The sequence below is a fragment of the Prunus mume genome, linkage group LG8 (genome assembly GCF_029339155.1).
Source record: "Prunus mume cultivar Tortuosa linkage group LG8, ASM2933915v1, whole genome shotgun sequence".
NCBI lineage: Eukaryota > Viridiplantae > Streptophyta > Magnoliopsida > Rosales > Rosaceae > Prunus > Prunus mume.
Window position 1 is genome coordinate 2,719,560 of NC_142705.1, and position 13,572 is coordinate 2,733,131.

Here is a 13,572-nt window from a genome sequence, read left to right on the forward strand (position 1 = left end):
TCACAGGCATTTCACTTCTCTATAAGCACTTCCAAGCTTGAAAGACTCGGTCTTGAGCCTCTTTCTCTCTCAACTCAAGCTTCGATTTTTTTTTCTTTCGTTTCAGCTGCTGAGTTGATTGGATTGGATTGGATGGAGTATATCCAAATAATGTTACATTTGTTGGACTAATCCATGCTATATCAATTAGGAAGTTGGTGGAGGAAGGCGAAATGATTCATGGGTTTTGCATAAAGACTGGCTTTTTATCAAAGCATAATGTTTGCAACAGCTTGATCACCATGTATGCTAAGTTTGAGTCCATGAATGACTCCATCAAAGTTTTTGAGGAGTTAAACAGCAGAGAAATCATATCGTGGAATGCTTTGATTCGGGGTTTGCTCAGAACAGGTTGTGTCAAGATGCACTAAAAACATTCTTGGTAGCAACTATGGAGTCGAAGCCAAAATTACACATTTGGTAGTGTCTTGAGTGCAATTGGTGATGCTCAGGATATTTCTCTGAAATTTGGCCAACGATGCCACTCTTCCTTGATCAAACTTGGACTAGTGACTGGCCCAATTATCGCAGGTCTCTTCTTCATATGTATGCAAAGCGAGGAAGCATCTTTGAGTCCAAAAGAGTTTTCAGTGAGACGCCTCATAAAAGTCAGTTTGCATGGACTGCAATAATATCTGCATACGCTGGGCATGGAGACTATGACTCAGATATAGAATTGTTCAAGGAGATGGAGAAAGAAGGGGTAAGACCTTATTCAGTCACATTTCCTTCTATACTAACAGCATGCAGCAGAAAGGGAAAGGTGGAGATGGGCCGTCACCTCTTTCACTCAATGGTGAAAGACTATCATATTGAACCATAATTATTCAGGTATGGTGGACATGTTGGGAGGGGCAGGGAAATTGGAGGAAGCAGAGGAATTGATGAGTCAGATCCCGGGACAGCCAGGTTTTCGTTGTTGTGGCGGAGAGAGTAGCCGATATTTTAGGTTTGTCAGCATGATATGTGTTTTCTAATTTTTTGTGCTTAATTAGTGTTATCGCTTTCAGAGCTTAATTAGTGTTTTTCCCACTTCCCTTTATAATAAAAACCGAAGGCTTTTAACTTGTGTCTTCACCGCATTTAAGTACAAGAGGATCATTGTCACAGCAGCAATGAAAATGTTAGGTGCCGGCGGATTGTGATGGACATCTACTCCCATATTTCTTGTAGAATCTGAGCAACTGTTGATTATAAAGGGAGAAAAGCATGTAATCTGATTCACATATTTTTTTCTTTACATTTTTTATTCTATATAGTCATGTGTGACCAAAACCATCATTTGCAATATATCTGTGATTGATATTGGAAAATCAACATATCTCTTTGTTTTCCCATCATAATATTATGTTCCCTGCAACTGCAAGAGAATCAACACTTACGTAAATTTGTCCTGAAGAACAGCTGCTGCAATATATTCATGCTAGAAACCTTTGTGAATATAGGAACCAAATGAAAAAGATACCGCACAAATTTTGCCTTACCTTAATAATGACCAGATGATGACCTAGAAGGTTTACACCCCATGCCAATGTGCTGGTACAAACCAATATCTATAATCTAATACATATGCCTGATCAGTATATAGATTACGAAAATGATCTTTTTGTATGCTGAGAAAGGGGACTGGGAAATGGTAGCAAAAGTTAGGAAAGGGATGAGAGATAAAGGAGTGAGAAAGGAAGTGGGATATAGTTGGGTGGATAATGGTGATGCTGATGGTTCCTTGTATCTGCATTGGTTTTCATCAGGTGATACATCCCACCCACAGTCTGGGGAGATATGTAGAATGGCAAAATGTCTAGGATTAGAGATGAAAATTTTGAGAGAGAACATGTGGGAGGCAAAAACACTGAAAATGGACTCCTTCTCAAGGCCCTCACTTTGAAGGCTTGAATCTGTACATGTCAAACTTCAAAAGTAACTCATAATGGTTAAGAAGTTCTGTAGCCAAATTTCAAAAAAAAAAAAAAGAAAAAAAAAAGGAAATTCATCTTGAGGCAACATACAAATGAAGTTTTGATGTGAACGATAACAAAAGGTCATGTATGGGTTCCCTTTGTCCATCACCACCTATAATCTTCTTGTTTAACGTTTATAATAAAAAGGAAAAAGAAAGGTTGCATATACAAAAGGGTCATATAATTGAGTGAAAATTAACCATCAAGATCTGGTGAGTCATGGAAACAACCTAGAAGACAAAGCAATAATGGAGCAAAATGCAAGTTCACTATAGCCGTGCGGCTATACTATTTAAATATATTATTTTGACGGTATAGCCGTGCGGCGATATCCTCTGAATGTATTCGAATATTTTAGTATATAGCCGAGCGGTTATACTATTTAAATGTATTATTTTGACGGTATAGCCGTCCGGCTATATTCGAATATTTTAGGGTATAGCCAGGCGGCTACACTATTTAAATGTGGTATTTTGACGGTATAGCCGACCGGCTATACGCTGTGAATGTATTCGAATATTTTAAGGTACTATACGCGGCACTCGCACCCACAGCCATTTTGCTTCTCCATAAGCGCTTCCAAGCTTCAAAGACTCAGTCTTGAGCCTCTCTCTCTCCCTCTCAACTCAAGCTTCGATTTTTTTTTCTTTCATTTCGGCTGCTCCGTTGATTGGATTGGATTGGACTCTCTCTACGAAAGCCATCAAATGTCATTCAGCTATTGAAATCTCCACTAAGATAACAACTCTGATGCTATAAGGGAGTTAGGCGGCTCCTAGGCGGCCTGGGCGGATCTAGGCGGGTCCTAGGCGGCCTGGGTGGGTCTAGGCGGCCTGGGCTAGTCTAGGCGGCGCCTAGGCGGCCTGGGCGGGTCGAGGCGGCTCTGGTGTGCTAGGCGGCGCCTAGGTTTCCTGGGCGGGTCTGGCCGCCTCCATTTTGTTCCAAATGAAGACAGACGAAGTTTGCACTCGCAGAGGAATGTGGTGCGCGAGTGAAATGAAGAGACAGAGAAATGAACACGATGAAGTTACCGTTACCCTTAGAGCCCTTGACATGTTCTGTAAGCAACTTCAACTGCATTTGTCTGATAACATCGATGAAAATACCGTTACCCTTGCTATCAAGGCCTGTCAAGGGGACCCCAAACCCGCATGCCAAATTCACGGGTTTGCAGTTTCTTCTGGGTTTGCTTCGTATACTACGGTTTCAAATTCTTTGATGAGCGTGTACACCAAAGCTGGCCAGTTTGATGGTCCCTTACTTATCTTTGAGACTGTGCTATACTGATATAGTTTCTTAGAATACTATTCTTTCGGGGTTTCGAACAAGTGAGGGTGCATTGAATTTTGCTCTTAGGATGAATTTTAATGGAGTTGTTTTTGATCCAGTGACTTAAACTACGATTCTTGCTTTATGTGCGGATCATGAAGATTTTCTATTTGGATTACAACTGCATTCTCTTATATTTAAGTCTGGTTTAGATGGTGAAGTTTTTTTATAAGTATGTATTCGAGGTAGAGGCGGTTAGTAGAAGCTAGGAATGTGTTTGATGAAATGGCGAATGAGGATCTGGTTTCATGGAATGCAATACTATCAGGTTACTCTCAGGAGGGAAATCATGGGCTTGAGGCGATTTTTGTCTTTATTGAGATGGTGGGAGAAGTGATGGGGTTAGATCATGTCTCATTTACTTTTGCAGTTTCAGCTTGCGGTCATGAAATGAATTTAGAACTTGGGAAACAGATACATGGCTTGACAATTAAATCAGGATATGGAAATCATGTTTCAGTTTGTAATGTATTGATCTCGACATATTCAAAGTGTGAGGTTACTGAAGATGCAAAATTAGTCTTTCAATGCATGAATGATCCCATCTCTCTATTTAATGAGATGAGATTGGATGGAATATATCCAAATGATGTTACATTTAAGGAGATGAGATTGGATGGAGTATATCCAAAAATATAACCACCCGTCTATACCTTTAAAATATTGTGTATAGCCGGTCGGCTATACCTTCAAAATAATATATTTAAATAGTATAGCCGCCCGGCTGTATGTAACTTGCATTTTGCTGTATTATTGCTTTGTCTTCTGGTTGTTTCCATGACTCACCAGTCAGGCTCCCATATCCAAAGGACATTTGCGGGCTAAAAGCTAAACAAACAGACCTTTCAGTGAGAGGGTCCTGAAGCAAGGGGAGCCCTAAGTCTCATTCTCATACATTCATGAACAGTGTGTGTGATGTGTGACTGAGGACCTGAGGACCTGAGATTTGAAATTTTGGTGAATGTGGGTTTCTTAAATAATCCAAACCATCCATATTACCACTCAAAGCAACTCAAAAATAATTGCTACATCAACATTTCAAGCAGAAGGGAATTTAAGTAGATAGAAATAGGTTAGGCTAGCAGAGAAAGAGACAGAAAAAAACTGCATGATTGTGAGGTTTTAGAGGAATAAATAATCCAATTCAATCCCAATTACCAAACACGACGTAAAAGAAAACGATTGAATAGTGCGTATTCAATAGGATACTAAATTGAAGTGAGAGTCAGAGTAGGTGATGAATAAAGTCAATGAAACAGTTAAGAGAAGGTAAGAAATTAATGTTGGATGCAAAGAACATGTTTCATATGACTAATGTGGGGAATTATTTCATTTCCTTAAACTTGTTAGTTAGTTAGCATCCACACTTGGGAATTACTTTACTGTTTTTGAGAAACAATTGAAAACTTGTTGTCGCCTTTTCCTTTGTATGTTATTGAAGATTCTCTTGTCAGTTAGATGTCACTCATCAAGTCATCATGGTGCCCAGTTCTTTCTTCTAATCAATGCATGCTAGGCATTCATCCATGGTAAAAATTAAAATTATATTCTCCTAATTACACAATTTATGTGTTTTTTTTCTTCCTATAATTTTCTATGCATCAAATCAGTGCTTGTATTGTATTTCATTTTGTTGCTGTCATGCATGCATTTATGTTTTAGAAAGAGTGGCTGAAGAGCTTGAACCAAGTCATGAGCCATTCTATTCTACTGCAATAGTTTGAGCTCATCTGCCCCTTTAAGTTCAAAATATATAGCTGGAACATGCGCCATTGCCATCAATTTTGTCTTTCTTCTCCTTCTTGACTTCATGGGGAAATTGCAGAAATGGGTGCTCCTTGCAGCCCAAAACCGAACAGCATGGCTATGAGATGATGAGATGCACTTGCTCTATGGTTTGGACTGAAGGGAGCTCCCAGTTCTTCTGTTTTCATTTAAGCAGATGTCCTCATCATCCTGTGATGTGGTGGGTAAGTTTCATTTTACTGCCAGCTTATATATTATCTGTTTATGCCTCATGTTTTTGGTTTCCCTTGCTCTTATATGTAAGATCATTTTCATATTTGGTTACTCAATCAAGACAGCTAGAAAAGTTAAAACACACAAGATTTCAGGCTATCAACTAAAAATTAAAACTAGATAAGTTTTCAAGTTGGTTAATCAAATTTTCACATGTACTGATCCGCACCTTACAATTTATGAACAAGGAAGGTAATCTTCCTTGATGTGTACGGAAGGAGGCATGCCATCTGCTGCTGCTGCTGTTGTTGTTTCTAGGCATTTATGGTGACACATGTGCAGGGCCTGACTGGCTCTCCCGCGAGGGGTATTACAGGAAGGTTGTCACAATTACAGATCTCAATCATAGTGGCATCAGGGTCATGGAAGAAAAGCTGAACAACTTAGATTCCACCCTCCTCCAACCTGCGCTTCACGTACTCTATCTCCATCTCCTTCAAATTTTTCTCCACTGTGACCATGCTCTCACACTAAAAACAATTCAAATGTATTTCTAGTCATTTTCACATCACAAATATACTGTACACATATAGAAGATATATATATACATAAATTCTCCTATGCGGACGTTATATATATAAGCATACAATAATGAATAAAAGAGCTAGAGAGAGAGCTGGAAAGAAATGTTGGTTTTCCAAGTTTTTAAGAATTATACCATGCACCATTAAAGTCGAAGGAGCCAGGCCTCCTAATTGGAAAGAACCCAAGAACACTCTGGTAGAAATCAAGGGATTTCTCAACTGATCTGCACACCAATGAGATGTGATTCAAGGACTTCAAATTCAGCATGCTGTATTTCTCAACTTGGAAATATGACGTGCAATAAGCAAATAGAGAGAACATATTCGAGTTTAAATAAACACGTTACGCTGGTGACTCCATTACTCGCTTCTTCACGACACTTTGGTGACTCCATTGCAGCTTGTAGAGACGAGAAACTTCTTATTAGCGGCAAAGTAATTGGTACATTTTTCTTCTTCTTTTCTTCCTCTCTTTATTTTGCATGTAATTTTACACAAAGCCAGTGTCAGACCAAATGTTGGCGAGAGTAAATACACACCCCCTAATTGAAAGGGAAGATTAATATCCTTATTCACAGTCAAACTAGTTTTAAGAAGGAAGAATCTAGAGCGACTGATAGACAGCTCATCTATGATTCGAAGTATCGCAGAGAATACAAGGCAGAGATCAAGTCATGGCGGGTCTTCCGTTGTCTTCATTTGAAACAAAAAAGGACACGACCGTGGCTCCCGGGATCGCCTAGAACCGCCAGCCGCTTAGATCCTCCTGACCGCCAGGCACCGCCTAGATCCGCCTAGGCCGCCATGATCCGCCAACCGCCTAACTACGAGTTCGAGTCCCTATCCGTGGCTACCATGGCGCCCAATTTACGTATGTTTCGATTTTGCAACTCTTTCTTTGTGATTGCCCTAATATAATTAAACGTATAGCCGTCCGGCTATACATTTAAAATATTCAAATATATTTAAATAGTACAGCGTCGGATTACTATACCGCTAAAATAATATATTTAATGCGTACACCGCCCGCTGTACCAGAAAAATATCGAATATATTTAAATAGTATAGCCGTATGCGGCTATACCATTTAAAATTTTGTCATATTATTTTAGGGTTTAGGGCTAAAATACCACTTCAGCTAATTGGGCTAGAGTTATTTCTTCAATTATTTTATTTATACAAGCGATATTGTGGAATGATAATGTAACACCCCACCCCAAATTTATCCCATGTTTAATTAATTTAAGTGGAATTGAGAAATTACCCGTGGGATAGGGTATTTTAGTCATTTTCTTACCCCAGGAGGAATTTGGGAATTCGGTTGTACTGCTTGTAGAGCACGTGAGATGAGTCCGTAGACACGTAGTGGGCTCAATCGAGTTGTAACGAGAGAGATATGATCAAAAGAAGCTCAGTGGCATAATCGTAAATATTTGGAAAATGGATTTTGGTTAAAGACGGAAATGCCCCTGCTCTGTCTCTCTCTCCCCGCGCTCTCTCCTTCCCCTCCGCTGGTTCGCGACATCAATGGAGGCCGCCACGCTTTGGCGGCCGTGCTCTCGTCCGCCACCAAAGTTGACGGCCGTACCAAAATGACCGGCCGTCCTCTTCCTACTCCCACCGGGTCTCGCCAGCCAGCCGTGATTTCGCCGGAGAACGAGGAGAAAGCGCCGGTTTGAAACGCGGCTTCGCTTCTCCGTCGTCCGCCACCGATTCCGGCAAGTGAGGTATGGATTCTCACCTATTTTTCGAGCTCTAGCTGATGGTTGGGTAGGATTTCATAAATTTTGTGGCTAAGTAGCTCGATCTACGATTTGGAATTCGGCCGGTTTTGCGATCGCGATTCCGGCCACTTCCGGTCGTTTTTGGGGTATGTCCAAGAACAAAAGTGACTCCAAATTAGGTGTATTACCTAGGGTAGGAGTCTTGGCTCACGATTTGGATGATTTCCGCGATCGCGATATCGCTTAGACACCCACCCCGGCGCGTGTGGCGGCGCGCGTGGGAACTGTAGCTGAGGGAATTTCTGTCCCATTGTGATCCTCTCGATGTCACGAGCGCGTAGGGTGTGCTCGGATCTCATTTTGGATACTGTTAGAGTTCCGAACGGATATCGATATCGCGTATTTTCCGGTTCGCTTAGGTTTGGACCGTTGGATGGTCCTGAAATTATAATATGTTGATCTGGTATTACCAGGATCGTAGGATTCGACGGATCGTAAATGGAGTCCCGATACTCAAAATGCCAACCCTAGGTTAGGTTTTAGCGATCGTCCGATCGTGCGATCGTGAGCGATCCGACCTTCCGATCTGGACCAAACTTGCAGGACGTGTGTCCTAGAGCCCTGTAGAACCTATAGGAACTTTCGGATCGGAATTTGAGGTCGTGGGCCCCGCGGGCCCGTTTGACCAAGTTTGGGTAGTTTGACCCTGGGTGGACCGCTAGACTTTCCTTGTAGTTCTACCATCCCAGGAGGGCTAGAATGACCTTAGTGATGTGTCTCGAGCGTTGTTGAGTGAAACGGAGACCGTGAGCTTAAGATATAAATTAGTGAAATTAAATGGGGAGTTTACGGTATGCTTTATTTGTGGAGGTTTATATAAGTTTAGAAATTATATTTTATATAATTAATTGTGTGGATGTTTAAAGGTAATTAAAGCGATTGAATGTTAGCTTACAGCTATACGCACTACCCCACTCTCCCATTTTGTGATCATGTTGAGGTGGTGAGAATGTAGCCGTGCCCACAGGTGGGTCGCACGCGCGTCTTTGGATTAGCGGCGAAAGGATTGCACTCCCATACGTGGCCGGGTGCGCCCGACGTATGAGGAGATATGGTTATGTGAGGGCTGGTGAGAATGTAGCCAGGCCCAGCAGGAGGTCGCACGCGTCTTTGGATTAGCCGCGCAGTTGATGACTCTATCACGTGGTCGGGTGCGCCCCACGCATGAGGAGATGTGATTGTGTGATGGCTGGTGAGAATGTAGCCGTGCCGTGGCCGTGAGAATGTAGCCGTGCCCAGCAGGAGGTCGACGCCGCCTTTGGATTAGCCGCGTATAGTGATGCACCCTACACGTGTGGCCGGTGCGCCCCGGACGATGAGGAGATATGGTTATGTGAGGGCTAGTGAGAATGCAGCCGTGCAGCAGAGGTCGCACGCGCCTTTGGATTAGCCGCGTGATTGCACCTACACGTGGCGGGTGCGTCCCGACGTATGAGGAGATGTGATTGTGTGATGGCTGGTGAGAATGTAGCTGTGCCTGGGCAGGTGGTCGCACGCGCCTTTGGATTAGCCGGGCAGTTGACAGCCCCATACGAGGCCGGGGCGTCCGTCGTATGAGGGTGATACTGTGATTGTGTTTGATGGTTGCGATGGATAAATATTTGAATGTATGTAATTGTGTGGTGGTAATGGTTTATTTGATATTAGGAGCCGTGGATTGATACGAAAGAGCTCGTGTGGCTTGATCCCTTAGTAGGTACGTAGGCACCTGGAAGTTACTAGGTGCAGCACATAGTAGACCCCACTTAGGTGGTCTTATTGGAATTGGTTTGGACCTCGTTGTTGGTCCCAAAACTTGGTTGAATTGAGGCTTGTCCTGGGGACTAAGTGAGTGAAGGTGCGCGTGAGTAGATTTTGAAATTGTTATATGCATGTTTAATGCATTAAGTTATTTTAAAGGGAAATGACCTCCAATGCCACTCATTTCATAATTTTAACTAAAAATACCATCATTTCCCAAAATTTTTAAAACTATCACATATAAATACATCTTTATTGTTGACTGATTGCACCCATATCACATTTTCAGAAATTTTGTTCTCTCCACCGACCACACTTCTTTTGCTTTGCAAAGTCATGTAATCGATAATATTGTACTCGCTTCCACTGAGATCTTCGTCACCGCCTACACATCCACGGAAAGGCCACGCTTTCACATCGTCTCCCTTCTTCTCACTTGGACTCACCGACTAAAGACGCGTAACTCGCAACAAACTTGGCTGCCAGGCGTTGCGAGATCGCTCACTTTTGTAGCCGCCCGGGATGAAGAAGGCATTGCGTCTCAAATCAGGCGGTTCGGGCTCCAAGAAGAGTCTTGGAGTCGTGGGTCCGGTCGGGACCCGGAAAGCCCAAGCGGGTTATGACGGTGGGTGAGCTAATGAGGATCCAAATGGGGATTTCTGACGCTATGGACTCTAGAGTCAGGAGAGCTCTGCTTAGGATTTCTGCTGCTCAGGTGAGCTCAATTTCTGTGCTTTCTTATTTGTGATCTTGGTTGATCTGGTTTGATGGGTTTGATTTTGTTTGGTGGGTAATGTTTGATTTTTATCACTGTGATAATTGTGATGATGGGATGGATATGGAGCTTAATTTTGCTACTGGTTTGGCCAATTTTGGATTTTGGTTTTTCTTACTTTAAAACAAAAATTGTTTCTTCACTAAGTGTAGTTCAATCTGATAAAACTGACAATGCAAAATGTTTCACGAATGTTTAATTTCATAATGGGTAATTTCAAACTTTTGTAATTTCATAATGGGTAATTTCATAATGTTTAATTTCATAATGCAAAATGTTTCACGAATGTTTAATATCAACATATTAATTTGAGTGATTATGCCACTATTTAATGATTTTAGGCTCTCCTATTGTGTGTATTTAACTGGTTCATATGATGCTGTTTCTTCAGGCCTTCATTCAGAACTTGGCATTGTTTCTCACTTCATTTTACAAGGCAAGTTTGTTAGCTTTCAGATAAATATGTCGACATATTGCCTTGCCTTCGCCAGCCGTATTTGGATATGATAGTTTTGCTGTTTGGTTTATGTTGTAACAGAATCTTTAAGCTTTACTATTGTGTTGTCTATAATTATTGTTTACTTATCCATAAAAGAGTTTGCAATTATGATTAATCTTTAAGCCTCCAATGAGGATGTTATTAGTTGTCTCCTTTTCTTTTTGCAGTCACATATTCGTGTGCTTGAAACCACACAACAGAATATAGCCGCATTGCTGATGGGTCTTGAATATCTAATAAACATCTCATATATGGATGACACTGAAGTTTTTAAGGTATAATTAATTATGATGTGCTCTCTAGCACCCACCCGAAGGCCCTATTTAGCTCTTTCTCTCTCTCTTCCCATTTGAACAATGAAGTGATAATTTGACTTGGAATTGGTTGTTTCTTCGAGCAAGATTGCTTAGAATATTAGAATTCCTTGGTTTTGAAGTGTTTGAGTTGCATCATAATTTGGATAACCCGCAGCAGCTGCAAATATGATGGGGCTGCCGGTAATTTAGATACTTTTATCTTTGAAATTTTTGTTGTTTTGAGTTTTCTGTTTTCTACTTTGTATGAATGCTTCCTTTAGTTTTACTTGAATCCCCCTATTTTTCTTTAGTCTATCCGACTGTAATTTATTTTGTAATCTCTTTGTAGTTGAATAAAGATGTATGGTTTGAAATTGGTAGTAGATAGGTAAGTCTTTTCTAAGTTTCCATCAACGAGAAGGTTGTCTGGGAAAAGACCAATTTATTATCTCAGAACTTGCAAACCTTCCATATTGAAAGAGACTCAACAAGTCTGAATTAGTTAGGTGTCTTAAATTTGTTTTGAAATTTTGGGGAGATTTTCAGTTAACCATTGGAACCTTTACCATTTTCCTATCAATAACATTCAAATCTTTTCCCAACAAATTTTGAGACAGTAGGTTTTCTAAGCATTGTGTCCATGTCACTCTTGCTCATTCACGTGGACAATCACATTAGCCATGTAATGCTTCTTTAGTTTGGTTTTAAAAATGGATTTTCTGTGTATGAGTTTAGATATGGTATTGGGCAACTTTCTTGTTAGAAATTAAGTTCAGAAGCCTTTTGAAAATACTATCTACAGAAGCTTTTTAATTTATTTTAATCTTACCAGAAACTCAGTTTCTACGATATGCTTCTTTCTTAATAGTAGAAAACGTATTGGATTATTTGTTATTTTCTTTCTTGAATGTTTTCATACTTATTTTTTGTTATTGGTGTCATTTTGATCTTGTAGATCATGAGGGAGATAATATTTGTCACACCTTGAGCATTGGAACAACTTAAACACCTTATGCTGGGCAATAGGGTCCATATCTGGTTCCATGATGGAAGAACAAGTATTGTTTGCTCTTTGTTCATCAGTTTATTTTTATGCTTAACTGAAGTCTTAATTATCTTTGATTTGATGTATAGCTCTGATTTGAGTTTTGAGTTTCATGAAATTTTCAATTATTGTACAATTCTTTAATCACAATTTCATTTGCGCTCTGCATCTGCACATGGGTTGTTTCAGTCATTATTTCTATATCAGTTTGTGTTTCATGAATATAACGATTGTATATGTTTGTCTATGTTTGTTTCTAGTCAGCAGCTTTGTCATAGGCATATTAGTGTAGTTACCGTAGTGCAAGGGCTGAAATCTGGATGATATCAACTTCTTTTTATTGTTGTTTTAAAGTGAGGTATGTGTGGATCTTATGAAATTTTTACAGAAATACATTGGAGGGCAAATAATTTTATTTTAGTTTTTTATTCCCAAATGATACCCAAAACATGTAAGCTTCACACTATGTTAATTTCTGCAGGATGGGGAAACATTGGACAATGAGTTGGAGGTTGTTGAGGGAATGAAGCTAGACAGGGGTTACATATCCCCTTATTTCATCACCAACCAGAACAATCAGAAATGTGTAAGTTTTAGTTTGACTCAGCGATAACTATGTCTTGAAACTGTTAGAGGGCAGCATCTCAAGTCCCTTTTTGCTTGATGCTGATTATCTTCAAACTTGTGTATGTGCTTATAGGAATTGGAAAATCCTCTAATCATAATCCATGAGAAGAAAATCTCAAGTATTAATGTTGTGGTTAAAGTATTGGAGTTGGTTTTGCAGGTTAGCATTTCTCTGGTTAGGTTCACTAGTTTCTTCATTTTTACTATGAATTGGTTGACAAACTTTTGCTCCTTTTCAGAAGCAAAGGTCTTTGCATTTTGTTATATATTTCATAACCAAAGTTATAAAAGAAAATGGTTTTCCTCTTTGTTAATTGAGAATCATCTGCAGTTATGATTTCAGATCTGTAGATAACCTGTTGCTGATATTGCTACACGGGAGGAGAATAGAACAACTTGGAAAATGTGCAAGAAGGGAGAGCTAACTCATACAACGAAGAACAAATTGTTGAAGTTAAGATCAAATTAGTAGAATTTGTGAGCTCTCCATTATTTATAATTATAGGTAGGAAGTATGTATGTGATAGAGCAAAGATTGGTTGACTATGTAATAACAATTGAATTTTCAAGTTTTATGAAATAAATAATTTTTACTTCGCAGGATAATATTGTTAGGGTTCAATGGCGATTTATTTTCCATGTCTAAATTGTAGTCTGTAATGGATGTGTGTATTGTATGTAGATTGACTTAATATTGATGTCCTATTGCTTGTGTATTGTACTAATATTGCCTATGTATTGTATACATATTGTATGCATATTGCCACCATATTGCATGTATATTGTGATGCTATTGTCTGTCGTAGTGCCATTATATTGCCATAATATTGCCTCTCTAATGTATGTATATTGGCCTAATATTGTTATTATATTGTATGTATATTGACTACGGCTCATCAATGGGTTTACGGTTTAGGCCATACTTCATTCAAAA

The 13,572-nt window shown here is 39.9% G+C and overlaps 1 protein-coding gene and 2 pseudogenes across 1 annotated transcript; 2 read left to right on the plus strand and 1 right to left on the minus strand.

Annotated features, from left to right (window-relative positions):
* The first annotated feature begins 2,855 nt into the window (after nucleotides 1–2,855).
* On the plus strand, nucleotides 2,856–3,968 carry LOC148914504 (pentatricopeptide repeat-containing protein At4g32430, mitochondrial pseudogene; annotated as a pseudogene).
* A 1,550-nt stretch (nucleotides 3,969–5,518) lies between these two features.
* LOC148914505 (glyoxylase I 4 pseudogene) lies at nucleotides 5,519–8,340 on the minus strand (annotated as a pseudogene).
* A 1,644-nt stretch (nucleotides 8,341–9,984) lies between these two features.
* On the plus strand, nucleotides 9,985–13,238 carry LOC148914506 (chaperonin CPN60-1, mitochondrial-like). Its single transcript, XM_089042620.1, has 6 exons — nucleotides 9,985–10,111; nucleotides 10,563–10,607; nucleotides 10,838–10,945; nucleotides 12,493–12,597; nucleotides 12,712–12,798; nucleotides 12,970–13,238. Exons 1-6 carry the CDS (start codon nucleotides 10,016–10,018, stop codon nucleotides 12,973–12,975), a joined length of 447 nt encoding a protein of 148 aa, XP_088898746.1. The 5' UTR covers nucleotides 9,985–10,015; the 3' UTR covers nucleotides 12,976–13,238.
* The last annotated feature ends 334 nt before the right edge of the window (nucleotides 13,239–13,572 follow it).